The sequence below is a fragment of the Macadamia integrifolia genome, chromosome 3 (genome assembly GCF_013358625.1).
Source record: "Macadamia integrifolia cultivar HAES 741 chromosome 3, SCU_Mint_v3, whole genome shotgun sequence".
Lineage (NCBI taxonomy): Eukaryota > Viridiplantae > Streptophyta > Magnoliopsida > Proteales > Proteaceae > Macadamia > Macadamia integrifolia.
The window spans coordinates 21,994,383-22,017,334 of NC_056559.1; the positions used below are offsets into that span (position 1 = coordinate 21,994,383).

The 22,952-nt window shown below is 36.2% G+C and overlaps 1 protein-coding gene and 2 long non-coding RNA genes across 3 annotated transcripts; 1 reads left to right on the forward strand and 2 right to left on the reverse strand.

The window, feature by feature from the left end:
- The first annotated feature begins 13,773 nt into the window (after positions 1-13,773).
- LOC122073287 lies at positions 13,774-15,665 on the forward strand. The gene is made up of 2 exons (XR_006138745.1): positions 13,774-14,961; positions 15,201-15,665. It is a non-coding gene; the product is annotated as an uncharacterized LOC122073287 (long non-coding RNA).
- Positions 15,666-17,118: 1,453 nt separating this feature from the next.
- Positions 17,119-21,331, reverse strand: LOC122074824. Its single transcript, XR_006139058.1, has 3 exons — positions 21,066-21,331; positions 20,590-20,648; positions 17,119-17,390 (listed from the first exon to the last, which is right to left on the reverse strand). It is a non-coding gene; the product is annotated as an uncharacterized LOC122074824 (long non-coding RNA).
- Positions 21,332-21,617: 286 nt separating this feature from the next.
- Positions 21,618-22,502, reverse strand: LOC122074238 (TIR-only protein-like). Its single transcript, XM_042639086.1, has 4 exons — positions 22,450-22,502; positions 21,871-22,344; positions 21,691-21,775; positions 21,618-21,632 (listed from the first exon to the last, which is right to left on the reverse strand). The coding sequence occupies exons 1-4, from the start codon at positions 22,500-22,502 to the stop codon at positions 21,618-21,620; spliced, it is 627 nt and encodes a 208-aa protein (XP_042495020.1).
- Positions 22,503-22,952: the final 450 nt, after the last annotated feature.

A 22,952-nucleotide genomic window follows, 5' to 3' on the forward strand; every position in this document is an offset into this window, starting at 1 on the left:
GCCGTAAGTATTCATTCCCGTATTATTGCCATCCCCGAACTTACTATGGGAATGAATTGGGCTAAAGAATTCGGCTATGTTAATGAGTAAGAACATAATTAGAAGTAAAGGAAATTACATTCCCCTCCCTTGGATTATGGCCTAATAGCAAGTTGCTCCTACGTGGAACTAGGGAGGAAAATGGGAATATCTCAGTGACTCCTGTGTGGAACGAAAGATTGCTGGGGTTCCACGCGAAAGGCAGAAATAATAACTCCATATCGAATATGAATATCTCTATAAGGAGACTTATATGTACTTGGGCATCCTCTACTTAATAACTAACTTTTGAGGGTGAGTTACTAACTCCTTAACAAGTGATATCAAATAATGGTGTAAAAGAGGATGAACGAAGAATGGAGGAGGAGAGGCGCAACAAGGAAGACATCTCGGTTAGTAACAATTAACTCTTATCTAAAGTTTATCATAATAAGTGCTTAAAATAGTTAGACGATCATAATTACAAAAGGTTTGGTCTCTTGAAGACATCCTATAAAATTGGCAAGTTTTTTTTAAGGAGGGAATAGGAAAGGCGAGGTGCCTCAGTTGGACACCCAATATGCTGCAAGAGAATTGAACTTGAGTGCAAGCCTCAGGCCAAGCTTCAACAAGTAAGGTGCAAACCAATCGATTAAGTCTCTAATCCACACCTGTTAAGGATAAAAGGTCACAATCTTGGGTTGTTTCAACTTAATGTGGTAGATAAAATCTAACAATTGAAACTTTTAATGTGCCAATCTTCATTTACTGCAATGTAAAATGGGCAAAACCGTTTAAGAATATTATGTAAAATTTTAATTTTGAAATCTTTAGGAAGAAGGAATTCCAAATTCTCTATTAAGTCAACTCTAAAGTAAAATAAGGGGATGAAAAATATTTTTCCTTATTTTACTTCTGGACATCTTTATATGAAACGAATAGAGCATAATAAGAAATCCTCCAGATTATTAAATAAGAAAAGAAAGTCCTCTAATATCTTTACTGTTATTTAAAATATAAAAAAAAAAAAAAGGAACATTACATGCAACCGCTTTGGAAAGGGACAATACAATTTAAACCAAGTTTTCCTTCAGCTGTCAGAATCCCTTGACTAATGGTTGATGCCTACAAATGGTGTTAAGAGGGTATCATGCAAGGGGTAAAGGGTAAGAGATATTATTGACTTCGCCCAATAAGGAAGTATTAATCATCCCAAGAAAGTGATTGTACCATACTATAAGTGAAGAAAAACTTTCCCATGCATCTTTGTAAAATTTGTAAACAACTCTTTCAACAAGTAATTTGTAATTATTTACATATCTGATTGTAAAAATATTCTCAAAAGTATTAAAAACAAGAAAAAATCTTTCATTGGTTAGTCATTTGCTAAAACCCTTAAAAAAATCCCACATCATCATCCCTCTCAACTTTTTTCTTATCAAGGGTTGTGTTTGATATGCGTTCTTGAAGTAAGTTCTAGCTCTTAAATACATTCTAAAGTAAGAAAATGAAAAAGAATCGGATTCAAAATGCAATCTAATCAAACAGTAAAAAAAATTGAGAAAATAGGGTATGGATGTTTGCTTTCATATCGTTAATGAAAAAGCATAAAGTCTAGGGGATTAAGTTAATTAATAAAACCCTAAAATGAAGGGGAATAAAAACCTAGTTTCTCTTCACCCAGATTGAGGAGAGGGATCTCTTCATTTATATTGGACTAGAGATGGTTATTTTGGACCATAAACAATAGGGGGAGGCAGTCTCAAACAGGTGTAATTGCTTATCGCTATGCTCACACTGGTGTCGTTACTGAAGAGACACAGTGGGTAAAAAAAAAAAAGGATAACATTCTGAAATTGCAGATATTCCAAAATTCCAGCCTTGCCTTTCAAGGGGAGAAAACCGATATTCAATAGCTTCAGGCATTTAAAGGCCTTGCAGATTGGGCGCATAGAGAAGCTTACAGAAAACCTGGACTTCATATGATGGAATTTTTAACAGTGCATGGCCACAGACATTCCTTCCAAAGACTGTAAAATACAAAGGGCCAAAGGAACCAAAAGACAAAAGGATTAAAATTACAATTACAAAACTATCAAGAAAGATACAAACTAGTCTAAAGCTACATAATGTACAGAATTTGGCCTTGCACTTGCCCTCATCAAAATTCCAGAAAGTCCATGAAGTCCCTTCTCCCTTTAACCTGGTAAAAAGCAGAGGGCTAAGGGAAATAGAAAATACAAAATTTAAAGGAACAAGAGATCAATCATAAAAGTACAAGACCAAATAAATTGGAGATGAGAACCCTCACAAGCTGCTCTGAGTTTCATTCTCTGGACCCTATTGAATTTATCATATTCAGAACATGAGACATGTAGGAGGTCAGTGGTTCCAGCTAAAGTTATCTGCCCCAATATTAACCCAATTGATTATTATGGTCATCTGGTCTGTGTTTTAAAACTCAGAAGAAAAACAACTCACTTGGTGGCCAGCCGAACCAGATCAGCAATCTAACTGGGCAGATCGCCAAGTCAATACCAAAATGGTAATTAATTATGAAATATCGGGAACCTTTGTCATGCTTGGGGATTTATTATGATTTTCAGAAACAGAGAAATGAGGGTAAGTCATCTACCTATATACCCTCCCAGAACCCTGCTTAAGTGTGGGAAGCCTTTGTGCACTGGGTAACGGCCTTTTTTTAAGAAACAGAGAAACGGGTGGCAGTGGTATCAATATCTTCTCAAGATGAGATCTGAGAGAAATTGAAGTTCCACCGAAAACACCGAACATTTGTAACCTCAATTTTTTTTTTAGTGGTGACAAATGTCAAAACGACAGAGGGACAATGTAACAAATTCCCAATCACAATTGGGTTACACCAAGAATCTTCTCTAAGTCCTTATTTATTTGCACTCATTATGGATGAACTAACCAGGCACATCCAAGACTCAGTTCCGTGATGTATACTATTTGCTGATGATATTGACTTGATTGATGAAACTGTGGATGGGATTAATACTAAACTGGAGCTATGGAGATCGAACTTGGAATCAAAAGGTTATAGGTTGAGCAGAACGAATACTGAATATGATGTGCCCATTTAGTCATTCTAGAAGAGGGGAGGAAGTAGTGAAGCTTGGGGAACAGGAATTACCCCGGAGGGATTGTTTTAAGTACCTGGGGTCTATCATTGACAAAGAGGGAGATATAGATGATGATGTTGCCCATTGAATTAAGGTATGGTGGATGAGTGGCGAGGTGCATCGGGAGTGTTATATGACAAAAGAATGCCTATTAAACTCAAGGAAAAAATTTACAAAACAGTTATTCGCCCAGCTATGACGTATGGAGCGGAATGTTGGGCAGTCAAGAAGAGTATTTTGAATAAATTGAGTGTTGCGGAGATGAGAATGTTGAGAGGCTTGTGTGGCAAGACCAGGAGAGATAGGGTAAGGAATGAGCATATTAGAGATGATTTGGGGGTTGCACCAATCCAAGACAAACTCCGTGAGAGCCGATTGAGGTGGTACGGCCATGTTCAACGAAGACCTATAGAGGCCCCAGTAAGGAAGAGTGACCACATTCATTTGGAGGGAGTTAGAAAAGGTAAGGGTAGGCCAAAGATGACTATTAACGTAGTGGTCCGAAATGATATGCAAAGTGTAGGGCTCGACCCTAGTATGACTTCGGATAGAGTTTCGTGGAAAGCAATGACTCGTGTTGCAGAGATGTTTCCATGATGTGTCTTTCTATACTGCTATACCTTTTTCTATTATCTTCCAAGTTTCTTCTTTTTAACCTCTCTTTCCTTTGTTTTGCTTTTCCCATATCAGATCCATGTAGCCGACCCCATTCAGTTGGGATAAAGTTATGATTGTTATTGTTGTTGTTGGTGGTGGGTTTCTTTTCCTCATATCATCTTATTGAGGACTTTCGCCAAGATGGGATATGAGAGAAAGAGATGATCGCAACACTACTCAGATCTGAGTTTTGAGAATGAAAAGGCACTTGGATCTGAGAAGTTATGGCATATTGTAGTGGCCTTCATTTGGCTTGGGCAACAGGCATTTTGCTCATAAGTGGATTTATTTACTAATTGTCTATCAAATGCTTGACGCTATAACGGATTCGTGGTGTTTGGAGATGTTACCCCAAACAGAGAGTGAGGAAACTGCAGGGGGGTGGGAGACTGGAGAAATTGTAGGGAAGAGAAAGAGGGAGACTGGAAAAATCACAGGGGGAGAGGACACCAGGGACCAGGGAGAGTGAAGTAGCCACTTCATGAAGGTTCCGTCTGGTTACAGGGGAAATGAAGGGAAGGGATATTAATTTAAAAAGAAAAATGAAAAATTTTGTAATCATCATTATGCTACTAACTTGAAAATCATACAAATATGGTAAATTAAAATTTTCAAATAGATTCCTAACCCTATCATATTTTCTTATTTCCAAAGAATTTTGCCGAAAACTTCAGGAAAAATTAATCACTACATTTGCCAAATTTATGAGTTTGTTATACAATCACAAATGCCACATTCAAAGGTTTTAGTAACTGAACATTTGAGTCCAGTAAGCACTTACAGTCCACATAGTGACAGTTTTTTCTTGTTATCGGATCAGGACTTAAATGCAGAAGAGCCAACAAACTGTCCAAGTATGATAGAGTTCATAACCTTGTTGTAAATGGAAGATTCACTTTCTTTAAGCTTCTCGGTTTCCCAGGACTATTCAACTACAATGTGTATGTTCAGCTACTGTGCCATGCAAACCAGATATTTTACTGGTTTTGTTTGTTTATATTTAGTACTTGTGTAGGTGAGGAAGGGAAGCATTGCAGGTAGAATCTATTCAGGAGGGGAAGCGGTCTCGGAAAAGGAGAGGGGGAAGAGTTTGTTTAAATCTTCATGTTGATTTTATTAGTTTGAATAGAACAGCTGCTAATTGATGTCTTCAATGTGGTTATATTCACTAGACAGTTTCTTTTCAGATTTATCCATATGATTTATTTCAGCATGTGGTTCCTGTATGTTTTGTCATGAATCCCTGTTTCTTGCGAAAGAGCTTGAATTGTTGATGTTGAATTTGTCTTTTGGCTGTGTATCATCTTAAGCATCTGCCAAGTATTGTTGGAGTTATAGGAGTTTGAATATCTTGCTGTAAACCTACTGAATAGGTCATATAAATTCGCTCATATTGGAAGATCCAGTTGGATCAGTAACTCTTGCTCAGTTTTTTTATATGATATGGATCTAGTAGACCTTGTGGGGTGACTTATATTCCTTAATAGGATCATGGGAGGCCGATCCAAGTGGTGTACTTACAATTTTGATACTCTAGATGGGTAGTAAAAGGGTCTATGGTGCACCCCTTTTATCCCCATCCAATGGTTGTGTGCATGTTGCACCACCATGCATGCACAAAACTTCTCCCCTTATATTATTATAATACATGTGAAGTAACATTATAGATTTATGGGTTTGATTTCCCTGTTCGGATGCTAGTGCACGAGAAAGTTTTCTTATGTCTATTTTTCTCCTGAAAATAAGGGGTAGATATGTTATTCCATAAAAAGGAAGGAGAGGGAGTGGCATATGAAGGCCCTAGCATACACTAAGCAGTTTGACTATTTTCTTCGTGTTAAACTAAATGGGTGAAAAAATTGTCATCATAAAAGGTCAAAAAGTTAAATTATATATCATTTGATACCTTGAACAGATGTTGATAAGAAAATCCGAGGAAAAAAACACACACAAGAATAGGAGCACGAGGGGTCTCCTCCGTCGGGGATTCGTGTGGTGAATGCACTCTTTTTTTTTTTTTAATTATTGGTAGCTAATCTATAGAAAAAGGGAGCGAGGTAGCGACCAAGAGGCTTGAACTCGATACCTCCTAGTGAGCGTGGACTTGATACACCTCAACTTTATCACCTACAAGTACTCCACCGTAGTATTCCTTAAACTATTGATGATGATTGTCACAGGTTGAAGGTTAACAGAAGAAAAAAAAAGTACATTAAATGGCCTGCTGTTTGCACAAGACTTGCACCTATGTGTGCAACTTCTACAACTATTTGATAATGTACAAGCGTCATGTGCACGAAGAGAATTGTACAAGACTTGCACAATTTAGAATTGTAGAGGATCTAAATCCCTAACACTAAATGAATCTAATTTTGTTTGTCTTTTAAAAAATTTATTAGGGGGAAAAGAATGCTACTAGGTGGGGTGGGGTGGGGTGGGGTGGGGTGGGGAGGGGTGGGGACTAAATACAAACTCACACCCATGTGACTGGAGTCGAACCATTACCTCTTGGTGCCCGCTCTTCAAGTAGAAACTATAAGCCAATGCCATTTAGCCCTTGTCTAGTTCTTAAAGTAAATTAAGTTAAGAGTATAATAAAAGGGTTTTTAAAAATAATTTGAAAATGACATTATTATGTCATTATAAAAAGCCATCATTGTCATGCACATTAATATAAAATACATGAGATATACACAAGAAAACACTACTCTACGATATGCAACCTGACAATTATACTAAAGGGATAAAAAATTTGTCATACTAGAAGTATAAAAATGTGAAATTGTACATCATTTGATACCTTAAAACAAGTGCTAATAAGAAAATCACAAGAATAAAAAAACATAAGGGAAAAGTTGTTTGTAACCGAAGCGGCTACAATTAAAGTTGCAACCTCTCGGCCGCCTTTACCCAAAAAAAATCTACACTAACTTTGCAACCTTGGGGATTAGCTTGTCATTTCATTTGTAATGATAGAAGAAAAGGAAAAAACAAAGAACCTGTGAAGGTATATATGTAATCGCATTTTAATAGACAGTATAGGAAAGAACACGAGGGAGTAGGCTGGGACTAGGCGGAAGCAAGCTTTACTGGTTGGAAGTTGTGATATTGGTTGGTTGTGGGTTGAAGCTGCTGGAAATGGCCTGCTGAAGCCTGAAGGAGTATTCCATCTTTTACAAATGCAAGGGAAACATATCCCTTATCCAAAAACCATAGATGTTACATAAGAACTCTTACTGATAGAATCCTAAAAGAATTGAACCCATAAATCGGTTTACAAGGTGAGGGAATTCAATATCATATCAATCCACAATATTAATTCTATTGTGAAAACAATGTGGGATCACCCCCCAAATGACTGATATGGGATTGTAATACTTACGTAGAGTTGCAGTCATATAAATAATCAACATCTCTTAAAAGCTCTCTTTGGTATCATTTTTATTTTCGATAAAAAGAGCATAAAATCCATAATGAGCCAAAAAAAAAAGTTTTCATTCATTTTTTTCATGTGATCACGTGAATACGTGATTAATACTTCCCAAATTTCTACCAAGAAAAAATTAATACTTCTCAAAAGCGGAGATTGGATCCGCTGGTCGTACGGGTGACCATCAACACTTGTTCCTTTTATTTCCATAAACCCCTCTTCACCCATGTAATGATGGAAAGTTGGATAGGCGCTAGATGCTCAGTTGTACGACCAGGTGATCGTATGAGCAGGGGATCTATTTTCCTAAAACCGAGGATAGCAGTGTACTTTCTCATTTTATTAGAAAGTCATGTCCCAGAGTCTGCAAGTTATGAGTCTTGACCCCCTTCTCCCCCTTGTCTTCCTCTTGCAACTCGACTTTCACCCTAGTGTTTGTTTTGTTTTTGTTTTTGTTTTTGTTTTTGTTTTTGTTTTTGTTTTTGTTTTTGTTTTTTAAGGAGAGGATAAGTAGATAACAGTTAGGATGCTNAGCTGCTGGAAATGGCCTGCTGAAGCCTGAAGGAGTATTCCATCTTTTACAAATGCAAGGGAAACATATCCCTTATCCAAAAACCATAGATGTTACATAAGAACTCTTACTGATAGAATCCTAAAAGAATTGAACCCATAAATCGGTTTACAAGGTGAGGGAATTCAATATCATATCAATCCACAATATTAATTCTATTGTGAAAACAATGTGGGATCACCCCCCAAATGACTGATATGGGATTGTAATACTTACGTAGAGTTGCAGTCATATAAATAATCAACATCTCTTAAAAGCTCTCTTTGGTATCATTTTTATTTTCGATAAAAAGAGCATAAAATCCATAATGAGCCAAAAAAAAAAGTTTTCATTCATTTTTTTCATGTGATCACGTGAATACGTGATTAATACTTCCCAAATTTCTACCAAGAAAAAATTAATACTTCTCAAAAGCGGAGATTGGATCCGCTGGTCGTACGGGTGACCATCAACACTTGTTCCTTTTATTTCCATAAACCCCTCTTCACCCATGTAATGATGGAAAGTTGGATAGGCGCTAGATGCTCAGTTGTACGACCAGGTGATCGTATGAGCAGGGGATCTATTTTCCTAAAACCGAGGATAGCAGTGTACTTTCTCATTTTATTAGAAAGTCATGTCCCAGAGTCTGCAAGTTCTGAGTCTTGACCCCCTTCTCCCCCTTGTCTTCCTCTTGCAACTCGACTTTCACCCTAGTGTTTGTTTTGTTTTTGTTTTTGTTTTTTTTTTTTTTTTTGTTTTTGTTTTTGTTTTTGTTTTTTAAGGAGAGGATAAGTAGATAACAGTTAGGATGCTTGAACTCGAGACCTCTTAGTAAACGTGGTTTTTCTGCACTCTAGAGTTCACCAACTGCAGTTGTTGCTTTCTTCTTCCTCTTCGTCCTACGGCTCCACTCATCCCCACCCCCTACCCTGACCTAAGAAATGAGGGCGGATCATCTGCTTGTACAAGTAGATGATCTAAACTACTCGTACGGTAAATAGGTGCCATGTCTTCAACCTCCTTATGGAGGGTAACTTTTCGTTAATTTTTTTATTCAAAATTTTAAATCTTTTTTTATTTTTCCTATTTTTGAGGAATTTGAAATTATTCAGATTTTATTAACATTTTTTATCACCTCTATTTGTGGGGAGTTTCAAATCGTGGATATCTTCCACGTCTCATTATATATATCCCAATCAACACTTTGTTAATCATGTGTAACTGAAAATCATTACAAGCAATGTTATAGTAATCGGGCTCATCAACCCATCTCCCCTTATTTGTCCCACTTTAATGGGAATTGAACGTTAGAAAAACAATTTCTTAAGATAAACTATTACCGATTTTCATTAGTTATAATTTTTTTTCAATTTTATCTCCAGAAATCTCAAATGGATTAGTATCCTCCACGTCTCTCTCTCTCTCTCTTTTCATTTTTCTCCAATTTCAAATCTGTTTTAGTAATTGAAGTATCGTTTTTCTTCGTTTTCTTTGAGTGCTAATCACCGTCTGGGTGAAGATCATCTACAATGAAGCATAAGAAATTTGAGAGAAGAATTAGTTAAAGGTACGCTTATTTCTAGCAACAAATATATGTTTGATGGATGTGCAAAGGCATATCCAGAAACTTAAAATTGAAGTTGCAGAACAAATCCAATAAAATCAAGAAGGAAGAAAATATTAAAAGGGATTTATTAGGGGAATTTACTATCAATCTCCTATACTCAGATGGATTGATGAGTTTGATTACTATACCCATGCTTGTAATGGTTTCAGCCATACATGTACTCACACATGATCAACAAAGTGATGGTCAAGAATCTTAATAAGAGAGAGAGACGTGAAAGATATTCACGATTTGAAAATCACCACAAATAGAGGAGATAAAAAAGGTTAATAAAATTGAATAATTTCAAATTCCTCAAAGGGAAAATAAAAAAAGATTTAAAAATTTGAATAACAAAAATAACGAAAGATTACCTCCGTAAAGAGGTTGGACACATGGCACCTATTTACCGTACGAGCAGATGATTTAAACTGCTCGTACGAGCAGATGATCCACTCTGTTCTTACGTTGCTGATTTGTTATACTTGTACCTTCGAAATGCTTAGCTGAATTAAAATGTGATCTCTGATTGCCCAAAATTCACATCATCTCCTTTAAGGTGTCAGAATTAACGACAGTCTATACTTGCTCTATTCTCTGTGAAGAGGGAATCTCTTCACCCAACTTAAACTACATATGGGTTTTGAGGCTTTTTTATAAAAAATATAACGTCTTGTTGTATATATATAAACTATTTACTCATAGGTAGTAATCTAACTGTTTTTCATTTTATACTCTATTACGTCTTGTAGTAACCAAACATCCTATGCCTCGATACAAAGTATAGGCAAATGATCATTCCATCCCTCATGAAAGAGGATTCAGTTAAAACCAAGGGGAAGTGGAGATATGGTTAAGTGGACAACCAACTCCTCATGTTGCTTCACTTCATCTTCTGCTAGGAGCGTAGTTCATTCTATTGACCCGACTGTCTCGTGGTGCAAAAATACTTTGATTTACCTTTGCTATTCAAAGACATTCTTTCAGAATCTGGAGAGTTATGATTAATTGCATTACCACCCAAGACATTCTTATACATAAGAATATTTCAATCCTTAATTTCTACTTTTATTAGAATTCTAGAAACTCTCGAGTATTTTTTTTTGGATGTTCTTTTTCAAAGTTGGTTTGGGGAAGTATTCTTCAAAAGCTTTTGTTGACTCCCAGAACTATCCTTCCATTTGAAAAAGAATGAAGATGGATTTTGAATACTTTTAATGGTAAAACCTAACATGACTCTCTTGGTAAGTTGGCTTTTAGTGTGGCTTTATATCACATAGGATAGGAAAGAAACAAAATAAGATTCGCTACCACATCACGCACTTTGGAGCAAATTTGGGATGCTATTAGTATCTTTCTTTGACTCTTCCACTCCAGCTCCTCACTTCTAAGGCTTCACCCAATGTTCTATTGAGGCTTGAATATTTCGTAAAAGCTTTTCACAAAACCCTAGACTTGCTCTCAGCCTCATTCTCTTCTTCACTTCTCAACTCTCGATGATTTCACAAGGCTTGAAGAATCCCTCTAAAAAATGTTGATTGATGGCTTTAATGAATGCTTCAAGGTTCTCTTCTTGGGTTCCTATTGTTGGAGGTTGTCTTACTCTCTCTTCTCTTCCTTGTTGGTGCTTCCATATGGGTTTCTAGTGGTCCCTATGGTGGTATAGGACCACCTTGCCTTTCACAAAGCCATCTCCTTCTTTCATAAATAGATAATAAACAAAAACATAAAAATGAAAGCAAAGAGAGCCTTAATAGAAAACCAAATTTATAACTTTACAGTGAAGATTGGAATCTTTAAGAGATTATTTCACCAGCATTTTGATTGAACATAAGAACAAGAAATGTGAATTCCCATCATATCTGAAAAATAGAAAATATCAAACAGATAATTTGTTTCCTCTAGTGAAAATTGGGTGGGGCCGAGGGGGGTATTTGTGATGATTTAGAGTTTGTTTTTGAGATTTCACTTGAGCAAAGAGAAGAAACGCCTGAATTGGGTGAGGTGGGGAGATGAGCGATGGAGGTTTAGAATCTAAAAAGAAGATAAAATAAAAGAGGAGGATTTGCTACTTTGAGTAAGGATGTGAATTTGAAATCGAAATCATTTATCGAAATTGAATCTAATTGTTTACATCGAAACTGTAAAATCATTTATTAAATGGTTTGGTTTTGGTTTTATAATTGAAACCGTGATTCGATTTTGATTTTAAAGTTTAAATTGTTGATAAACCGCTTAAATAAACCATCAAATCGATTAATATATACGTAGTAAGTTCAAGTCATTCAATGTAAAGTTTACATACATAGCAAATAAAAAAATTAGAAAACATAAGAAAACTATTTGAAACAAATACATGGTTTCGATTTTAATATATGAAACCGTTTATTAAATGATTCGAGTTTGTTTTACCTAAAAAATTTGTACTGAACCAAATCGAACCAATTACATCGAAATCAAACCGATTCATACCTTTCCTTTTGAGTCTTTGAGACGGGTAAAGAAGAGAAGTCTTGATTTGGAGGAGAAATCATGGGCTCAAAAAGTAAAGCCAAATATTGCAAGGAGCACTCGAGTTAGTCTGAAAACTATGGGCAAAAGAAAAGGCATGATTCACTACTGAGAGGTAATTGGGCATGTAATTTCTTTTTTACCCTCTTTAACTCAAGGAATCTTAATCATTTAAAACATTTGATATTCTTTTAATGTGAAATTACTTTATTTACCCTTATATAAAAAGTCGCGGTCAAAATAGTGATAATGAGAGGTATTACACACCCAAACATTTTTTTTTTTTCTAACAAAGGGCATTCTTGACTAGTCACATAAGACCATACTGATCCCACAATTACATGAACCCATAATCACATGGATAATATCATACACATTATTACATAACAATATCTCTCTTATCTCCTTTCTCATCAATTTCTTTTTCTCCAGTAAGCACAGGGATCCCTCTCTATAACAACAGAGTTCAGAGCCCTTCAAAGCAATTCCAAGACAAGATTTCTTTTCACAGTTTTACTACATGTTGCTACATGGCTGGGTTCTGGAGGATTTTCTGTTCAATTAAATGGCTGGTTCAGTTTAGTCTTATTTCAATGTAACACAATAGCTGAATGAAAAAAGGGAGAGATAAAACAAAGAGTAAAAGAGAAGGGGATGTAAAAGAAGAAGAGAGAAGTCAACAATAGACTTCAGAAACATGAAACTGCCCACATGACAACATATATAAGGACTATCCAACCAAAAAAAGGCAATCAGCACTTCAGCAGATTAGTAATACAAATTATTGATCCACCATGTAAGATAAGAAAAACCCACATCCCAAATCTCTTACACTCACTCTATTTCAACCAAAATATTTTATAAGCATTATCTTAATAGTGGAAGGAAATTCATGAAATAGCCTCTCCTCAAAATGGGGTAAGGTTGTATATATTATTTACTATTTAGTAGTATTGCACCCTCTCCACTTAGAACTTAAGATTATAATCAAGCTAATGCTGATCTCTACTGCTTTCATCCATATATATATAGAAGTTCCCTTGGTACAAAGAAAAAAGAAGCAACGCTGAACTTTGTCACAACTGGATATGACTTTTAGGTCATGGGTTATTTTGACACTGATGTTGCTGAGTATCTGTTTAAAGCCAAGCCTCAGATTGATTTACTCGTTGGATAGATCTGTACTAATTCGAATAGAAAATCAATTTGGATAGATCTGTACTCAAGTTATGCTGATGACTTATTACTTGTTCCCTTGGTTTAGCAATCTAGATACCAGATTCTTTTTTCATTCTATAAGCTAAGATCTTTTATAAATGAAACTGAAGAGTTCAACAAAAGTCAGCTTAAAGCAAAAAATAAATTTAAAAAAAAAAAAGGAAGGAATTATTTCCCGCTGTGCACAGAGAAATAAAGAAAAAATACAGATAAGACACATAAATTGGAATCCTTTTACATTGAGTTTGGTAAATTTTCAGTTCTGATATTCTTTTGGTGTTTCTATGCAAGAAAGTTCACACAATTCTTTTGGTGTTTCGTTTATTCAGTTCTTTATGATATCTCATTGAGAAACCAAAAACCCATTTGGTAAGATTGCTAAATATTTGAATCTTTCTTTTTCTTTAGTTCCTTCTAGATATTGTAGATGCATTTTTCTTTTTCTAGTAAGGTTTTGTGGCTCAATTGGACATATAGCCATATTTTGTGGCTATAGATGGTATAACATGTTTCTTTCTTAAGATGGTTTCTCATATTGTTTCCTTATTTGACTAGTTTGTTGAACAAGATGACGAAGGGCAATGCAATTCAGAATGCAAGACGATAGAATGGGCTTGTCAGGAGGTGAAGTTTTATGCTTTTTTTTTTGGCCTTTGTTTGGTGATATATGAATCAATTTTGTTCTTGGTTTTTTAATGTATTCATTTTGTGGAAATAAACCAATCAAGTGTGTCTAGTGGATCAAAATTTTTGTTACTTTGCTTACTTAATTTCTTTTTCCTTGCTGAGTATTTGAGTCATTCCTTGGTTTGTTCTAACACACAAGATTTCTGTTTGCTGGATTTTCTTAGTATTGAAAACTTAAAACTATGTTATGTAGAGTACTTGTACCCACCACTTTACCAAGCTTAATACAATAGCTAGAAATTCTTTCCATTGCTCTATTGCTCTATGAACCCTCCTTAAATAATAACCTAGAATGCCATGATCCCAGATGCCCTTATACCTATTTCTAGTGAAATCTAGTTAGATTTTGTTTTGCAGTCTCAATGCATATTGGTGAAAGGGTTGGTGGGTGGTTTAAGCTCAAGTAGCCTAGGTCAAGTTATGTTCAAACAAAGGAGATTGTTCAAGCTGGGTGCTTAAGAAGAACGATGTCAATAATAAGAAAAATTTATGTTCCCATAGAGGTTAAACATGCTGATGTTTCCATGGAAATAAAAACAAAACAATTGAGATTGTTTAAGCTGGGTGCTTAGGAAACAACAAATCCTACCGTGTAAAAAAAAAAAAAAAAAACTTCCATTGACTGTTTTCATTCTATTTGAATATCCGGAGCTGTTGACTTTCTTAATGAGATGTCTCTTGCATTTAAATAGGTTTGAAATTTTGAGAATGAGAGTTGAATAGTAGATTAATGGATCATGGATGTGTTACTACTATTTCTTGCTAGGGATCTGGCTCATGGATGCAGAGGCATGATTGCCTTTGCAGGTAATCTTTTCTAAATCCATCTTTAGGTTTCTGTTAATTCTTATTTGTCTCTTTCTACTTCTGTTTCCAGATTGCCTTTGAATGCTTGCAGATTACTGATCAATAAATTAGAAGCTGACTATATTCCTGATTCTTTGTGAGGTTCGATGTCCTATTTATTGTTAATGTGTTCCTACCCTGTATTTGTAGTTGAAACATTTATTCGGAGTCTGGACTGCAATCATTATAGTGAATGAGCTTTAATATCTTTGGATGTACTGATCAACCATGGAAAGACAAAGCGAATTGATTCTCGGGAATGAATTTAAGAAAAATCCAGGTTTTTAAGGTGAGAAATGGTATTTGTGTATCTAGATTAAGGAACTAAATCTAGTAAAGGTAAATCAGACCAATTATGAATGGGACCTACAAGACTGTAACTATTACATGTGACTATTTCATTTGGTACTTCAGAAGTAGGGAATCCTAATTTAGGTGAAAGAAACTATTGATTACATTTATACATACAGTATGTTGAATTTTCTTTGAAATCAGGATGTCTAATTCTAATGGCTTATGCATTGCAAGCATGTGTTTTTGGCGAAGAGGTACAGGGCGCTAAAGAAGCAGAGGCACAAGTTTACAGGAATCAAGTGTGGAATCAACTACCAACCTCCTACTGTAGTTCCTGGAGGAGACTTGGACAAGGTTCAGAGAGTAGTTTTCATGATTTCAAACTCAGTGTTGCAAAGGTTTTCTCAAGAATTGATCTTGAGTTTAATCTGATGTATGCAAAGTGTGCTTTTGTACGCTAGTTTGTTGGTGAGGGGATGGAGGAAGGAGAATTCTCTGAATCTCGGGAGGATCTAGCTGCTCTTGAGAAGATAAAGAAAATGTGGATCCTAATCTGATCCTTTTTTGTAAAATAGGATTTCTGTTGGGACGTATAACGTAAAAAATTATCATTGAAATGTTTTTTTTTTTTTTTTACAAAACCTTTTCATAAGAAAATGTAATTGGGAAACTTCATAAATCAGTAGACTGTTATGCCTATATCAGAGTCATTGAACAGATTGGTACATAGCATCGCCCAAGACCCTTAACCCAAATGGGTTGTGGAAAGACACACCATCTAACCATTAAGCCATCCTACAAATTAGCGAAAGCTAAGAACATTGATGGAGACTAACCACGAAGTCGTAGTTTGGATCTCATGGTCCTCCAAGAAATGGACTTGAACCATAGGACATTACTGTAACACTCACACTTCTATTTCAAATGAATAATGGCAATGTATTCTTACATACTCCTTTTATAGTTAAGCTCCAAATGATGGAATTATCATTCCTTTGTAGGTAATATACCAGAGCATTGTTGGGCACTGTTGGGCTTCGCCAAATACATCACGTTGTGCCTTTACCATTTTCTGAAAAATACAGTAAGAATACAAATTGTTTCATGGCTCTCAAATAAAAAAAAAATGCAGTTCTCCTTTCTCAGTCGAGCAGAGAGATTAACTCCTATGCTTCAACAGCCCCATGATTTAATGACTTGGTTGCAAGACAGTCAAGAACCGGGGAAGCCAGAAGGGTAAATTCTCTCCTAGGATTTTCTTCTTTGGTTCACCCAGTAAGATAAATGAGAACCATGGGCTTTCTTCCAAAATTAGATAGATCATAGGATAGTCCCTTTGGGTGGAACTTGGATGGGTTCACCTGAACCTGCCTGAGCACTCAGTGGAGAAGGTGCACAATCTTGAATAACTCAAATGCTTCCATATCAGTAACTCTGGTTCCAAAGTTACCCAATTAGTGAATCTCTGATCAATTAGATATCCAATCATGGATCTAGTGATCGGAATCATTTTACCGTATCGGTCTCGACTACTATTGATATTGCTAAGTATAATTTTACTGTTTTACCCCTAAGATGATACAACTAATCAATAATTCAGTCTTTACCGATACTGATCCAATGCTGCCAATATGATAGTTGAAACTAAGGATTGTCAATCCATCGGGCCTATATCCTCGGACCATGACCTATCTATTTAAGGAATGAGTTAGTCTCGATAAGTGTCGTGTCGAGCTTCATCGGGTTTTGGGCTTGTAATCATCAATAATTTTGAAAATATATTACACTTAATTGCAATTAATAATTGATAAAAATATCAATATATATACCTTATTCTATCCAAATAAAAATCAAAATACCTATATAAATGGTCGGGCTAAAAATGTCGGTCCAAGTCGAGCTTGTAAATGAGCAGGGCCGGTCGAGAGCACATCGGGTTGTTACCCTGCACCATGTACTACCTATTTATAAACAGGCCGGGCTTAGGCCTGAGTGCCTGACACGTTTATTAATCAGGCTAGTCCAACTCTGGTCATAAACATGTCGGGCTCGGTCAGGCCTACATGTGCGGGCTTGGGATTGATACCCCTAATTGAAACAATGTATCTAGCTAGTAATAAAGTAGAAAATACTTGAATAAAGGGCAAGAGTATTAATAAAAAGGTAAATCTCATTGAAATAAGATACTAATTCATAAACTTACATCGTCAAGTGTTACATAGAAGATTCAGTGGGGAATACAATATCCAATTATGATTCCAACAAATAAGAAAAACAAGGCAAAAAACAGGGATATCCCTCCACACAATACGTTTAGAGGGTTTATTTCCATCTGAAGGAATCTCATCCACGAACTCCATGTGTGAAACTATCAGCCTTTTTTCCCCAACTTGCTGATCCATTCTTTCAGTGTGTCAACTCTGTCTGCAATGTCAAAACTAAAACATTAATGCATAGCTTAAGGATTTAAAATATTTTGTTATAGGTAATAGTATAGCAAATTAGCGTTTGAATATTTGCAATACATAATAGAAACAGAGACAGACAGAAACAGAAAAGAGAGAGACTACATTGTTTGGATCTGGGAGACTCCATTGAAGCATTATTTTATTCATTGCATTGCATGAAACCAAAATCATGCCTCCCCACATGATCATCCATGCTCTATAAGAGGCAAACATAGAAACAAGAAACTATTGAGTACATTTATACATAAAGAAATTGACCGCCCCTTTCATTCACAAATTTCAAAAGGACATGCCTTGGAAAATTTTGATTTGTTTGCATTTCATTTGTTGAGAACAGGTCAATAGTTTTCCATCATTGACAGAGAAGACTGAGAAGGCCCTGTGCTGGTCTTTCAACGATATGGAATGAATGGTTTCTTTTAGGACATGGAGGATGTTACCCTGCTTACTCTTCGTCAGATTCAACTTCATTAAGGCAGCAACCTTCTTTCATGTAATGAATAGTTTTGTAATCTCTTGATTGCATTTGTTTGTGTTGTTTTCCATTTCTCTGTGGTTAGCCATCTTGTCTACCTCTCTATTACTACAGTGCAAGAATAAAAACAAGAAACAATGAGATTAACTTATTAGTACGTTCTAAAAAACTCACTATGGTAGGTGGAATACAAATATTTCATATCTAAGCATTGTCTAGGAAACTGATTAACTTAACCACTTACAGTGTTAAAATTCTAATATTTTCTAGGATAGTTTTACTTTAGACCCCTACATTCATTCAGAGGCGTAAATAACACTAGAAATCATAGATTCTTTGTACTAACTACTAAGAGAACTTCTATGGTAAAAAAATATAAAGAAGTAGAGATGAGCTGGATCTATCATGGTTTCCCTAAATTGAGATCTAGAATCTCCAATTCACCCAGTTTAAGCCATCAAACAAGCAGAGGTTTGCCGAATTCTAAGAAAATGTGAAGTTCTAAAAGAGCTTTATGTCAATATCTATCTCATTAGCTACAATATTTAATATGCTAGGTGCCAATAACAGAAGAAGTTCATTGAAGGCTACTTCAGTTCCGATGTCCTAGCCCAAAGAACTGGAAAGAAATTAAAATTGAAATGAAAAGAAAATTATCACCACATACCAAGGTGTTGATCTTGTAAGAATCACTGCCAAGCTTGTTCATGGAATCCCTCATGCAAGCAAGGTCAACCACTGCTGGTATACCAGTAAAATTCTAACCAACAAAATGTAGGACAAAGAATTGTAACAAATTAAAATTACTGTGCTGCTACTACTTCAAAAAACAAAACTACTATGTAATTGGGGCAATGCAAACAACCTCTTGACATTCTCGACAGATTTTAAAGATTTGAATATGGAAGTGCATTTACTCAACTTATAGAGGCAGCAATTTATCTCAACTTATAGAGGCACCCGTGCTCCCTGCTTCAAACTCGAGCTTTGAAACTCGACCTGCTTGAATGAAGATTCGTGAGCAGGGTTTGTCTTATCTCCTCTTTCTAGACTCTTGAATATCCTTCTCAATGTTCTCTTCTCTAGACTCTACATTATGGATACAAAGTTGCCTTTCCACCAAGATTCTCCTTTTGGTGGATGTTACAACTCTTGGGTCTTACGTATCTCAAAAAAGATTAAAAAAAATAAAAAGATAGATAAATAAAAGGACATATACTATGATCTCTAAATAATATATTTGATTTTACTATATTGTTATACCATTCTACAAACATTTCTCCCAACAAAATTACAGCCAAATGGACTTCTATGAGTTGAATTCCATATACCCTGCTTCTTAGGCTAAGCTGCTCTTAGGGATCAATACTTTCCAAAAAGCAAGAGAGAAGGCACATCATAGATGCAACTAGTGATGCCTAGGTAGAACCCCTCACTATTTCTTAAGCCTGAACAGAGCTTCAAAATCTAATATCCTTAATCAGTTGAAAGCATCAATTTTTTTTTTCCAATAATAATCAATAATTTTGTTAGAGAGAGTGAGAGAAAGTGAAAGAGCAACACATAGTACAATAACAACAACACAACAAAGGCCAATGGCCGACACCCCACAAGGGAATTATATCATTGGATAATAGCCCATTAACAAAAAAGCAACACTCAATTGTAGGAACCTGTTAGAGACAATCCACATTATACAAGCTTGGCCTAAAAAAGCAACACTCAAAAGAACATTAATTGGCACAGTGAAAAAAGATTTGAAGACCTTGAACCCAAAGTCATTGTCCAACATAGAAAGGAAGAACTGAATAGCAAATAAGATTCTTGTAGCAAGATTTCTACAGTAGTTGTTGGTGCACCACTGGTTTTAGTGATGCTGACTATTTGTTCTCCCTGCAAAAGACCCCCAACATGTGGGATTTGGTATTATCCTCAGTTTCTCACCAGTTCAGTTTAAACTTAGATAAAGCTTGTCTTAACAAATGGAGGTCAGCTACAAGAATATTGTTTCACTCTTCACCCTGTTAACAACCATAGTTAAATCAAAAGTACTCATGTTCTTTATCACCATTTCAACTCAGATTCTAAAGCAGAACCCCTTGTCCTTTTTTTCCCTAAGCAATATCCGTATCCTTTTACCTCATTAAATTAGCACCACATCACTTCTTACTGGTGCATTTAATGGCCTCCTTTGCCTTTATGCAAGCCATCTCAACCATGCTTCCATATATCCTTTCTCCTGTTGAAGCGGCTCTTAATTTTAATTTTTTTTTTTGGGTGCAAAAGCAGCTTCTAAATTCGTTTTAAGGTACTTATTTCAAAATCTATCTTTCCTACTCTTGGCATTCTATCTTACAACATAAGCTGAATGCTACCTCATTAACCTGCATTTAGCAGCTCTCCGCCAGTTTATCAAATAATATATATCATACAAACACAACCCATGGAAAGGTTGCATAAACTCCGATAGGAAATTCCAATAAAGCAAGAAACTATTGTTTCTCTCTAACAATGTCAACTCCTCACCATCACAAGGACTAAAATAGCTGAAGAAGATTATCACATAATAATAAATTCTACATAAAGTAAGAAAACAAATTCAGTGCAACAATTAATGAAACAGAAATCAAATTAAGGAATACGGAGAACATGGAGCAATAACAAGTGAATAAAATCAAACCTTAAGTGGTGAGTGCACACTGCCAGGTTGGGTTGGGGGATGATTCAGACAAATGAGACCTGCAAAAAAGAAGGGATCATCCATCCTCAATGAACAATTTAGATAAAAATTAAAGGAAAAAAATTTATGCATACACTCTGCACTTCTAGGATTTTTAGTGGGAAACCTTAATCGCAGAGAGGGAGAGAGAGAGGGAAGAAGAAAAAGTTCAGTGAGGAGGCAGAGGAGAATCTATGGAGACAAATTTAGATAGGGAGGGAGATGGAGATAGAAAGAAGGAGAAAATCACACAGACGGTTTCTTGGGTGGGGAACACAGAGATAGGGAGGGGGGAGAAAGAGAGCGGCACTATGATTCAGTTCTGCTATACTCCACCACCCTGTTTGACCAAGATACGATCATTTTCATCATAACCAGAAACCACCTACAACAGCTACAGAAACACTAAATAATCAATTTGTACAACCAAGATTCACCTTTTACATCTCCGATCAAACTTGTTATACATCCCATTTAAAACCTATCTTTGCTACAAGAAGCATAGATTGTTTTGTTCTACAGCCTACAGGTGAAAGAAAACAGAGGTGAACAGAAAGAGGTCGGGGTTCGAAAAATCTGGTAGTGGAGATGCGACTGCAGCCCTAGGCAAGAAGTGAGAACGAAGCATTTTTTGTTTTTTGGTAGATGCTAAGAACGAAGCTTTCGTGCGCAGGCGAGAGAGAGAGAGAGAGAGAGAGAGAGAAAAAAGTGTATTTGGGACCGTATTTCACTTAAAACAAATTGTCGTAGTATAACGATTTGAAATTGAACCAACGAACGATATCTATTGATACCAAATCCACAGATCCTAATACTCCCGACCATAAATACCTTTACCAACACCGCCGACCAGAAAAACTTTTGCCTTCTTTTAATGTGAAATTACTTTATTTACCCTTATATAAAAAGTCGCGGTCAAAATAGTGATAATGAGAAGTATTACACACCCAAACATTTTTTTTCTTCTAACAAAGGGCATTCTTGACTAATCACATAGGACCATACTGATCCCACAATTGCATGAACCCATAATCCCATGGATAATATCATACACGTTATTACATAACTTTTTCCACCTGTCGCTTCCAATTCCATCAAGATTTCCACCACCCTATCCGAAACTCTTTTGGTCAGATCGGACCAATCCCTGGAAGACCCATTGATGAAACAGTAAATATCTCAAGCAATTAACCATTAGCTTTAAAACTTTGAAAAAAAAATATAAGTTATTTAATTACATACCCTTTGGACGAATCAAACGAGATGCCGACCCTGTCCTTGGCCAGCTCAAGCGCCAAACTAAACCTATGAAGCTGCTTCGCCTGAAAGGTTACATCATTCCCAAGCTCAAGCTCGGAGGTCTTGACATCATAGAAAATGGGAATGATTTTCTTCTCGCATTCCATCATCAGAGCCAATTCATGGAGGCAGTTGTGAGAAGTGCAATAATTTGGAGAGAAGATGGCCACCCCAACCTTACAGTCTCTTATAGCAGTTTCAATGACCTCCTTAAGCTCTTCGCCAGGCTTCATGCTCTTATAATCTAAAAAGGGATTGAGTTTTAGGTAGACGAAACGGTCGTAAAGCAAGGCAGCGACATTGCGTTTCGTGTCCATCCCACGGTGGTTTATGAAGACGTCAAAGGAAGGAGGAGACCTGCAAGCAGTAGTTATCCTTCGTCTGGAGAAGAAGAGTGTTTGCTTTCTTCTGCTATTGCTGTACAAGCAGAGAGTGAATATAACAGATTAGATCATATATAAGACATACGTGGCAGAGAATACATCTAGATTAGATCATAAATAAGAGAGAGAGATTACAAACCTAAATGAATTAGCAGAAACAACCGAAGAGAAAGCTTGGTTACAAAGACTCATTTGTGTTTGAAGTAGAAAGCCGCCTCTCTCTCTCTCTCGAAGAATCAGCAAATCCCATACCGATTCTGGAATTCATATTAAGTAATTTATATACTTTGGTCTCCACCATGGATCCAGTGTGGCAGTGCCAATCAACAACATCGCCTAACAACCCACCGCCCATTCCCAACACTTTAACATCGCCTGACAATCCCAACACTCCGAACATCGCCTCGCACTTTGACAATCCTACCCTTGACAGATTCCCAACACTTTGACAATCCTACCCTCCCTTGACAGATTCCCAACACTTTACTTTGACAATCCTACCCTTGACATTGATTCCCAACACTTTGACAATCCTACCCTTGACATTGCCAATCAACATCGCCCACCTCCCAACACTTTGACAATCCTACTATGGTAATCAACATCACCTTTGGGCAAATGTCACATTTACCTTGGGAAACA

Excerpts from the sequence above, each read along its gene's own strand:
- LOC122074238 (XM_042639086.1), bottom strand. The coding sequence starts at position 22,502 with ATGAGTCTTTGTAACCAAGCTTTCTCTTCGGTTGTTTCTGCTAATTCA. Across the intron at positions 22,345-22,449 it reads GTTTCTGCTAATTCATTTAG|CAATAGCAGAAGAAAGCAAA; the intron begins GTTTGTAATCTC and ends CTGCTTGTACAG. Across the intron at positions 21,776-21,870 it reads TCGTTTGATTCGTCCAAAGG|GGATTGGTCCGATCTGACCA; the intron begins GTATGTAATTAA and ends TGGGTCTTCCAG.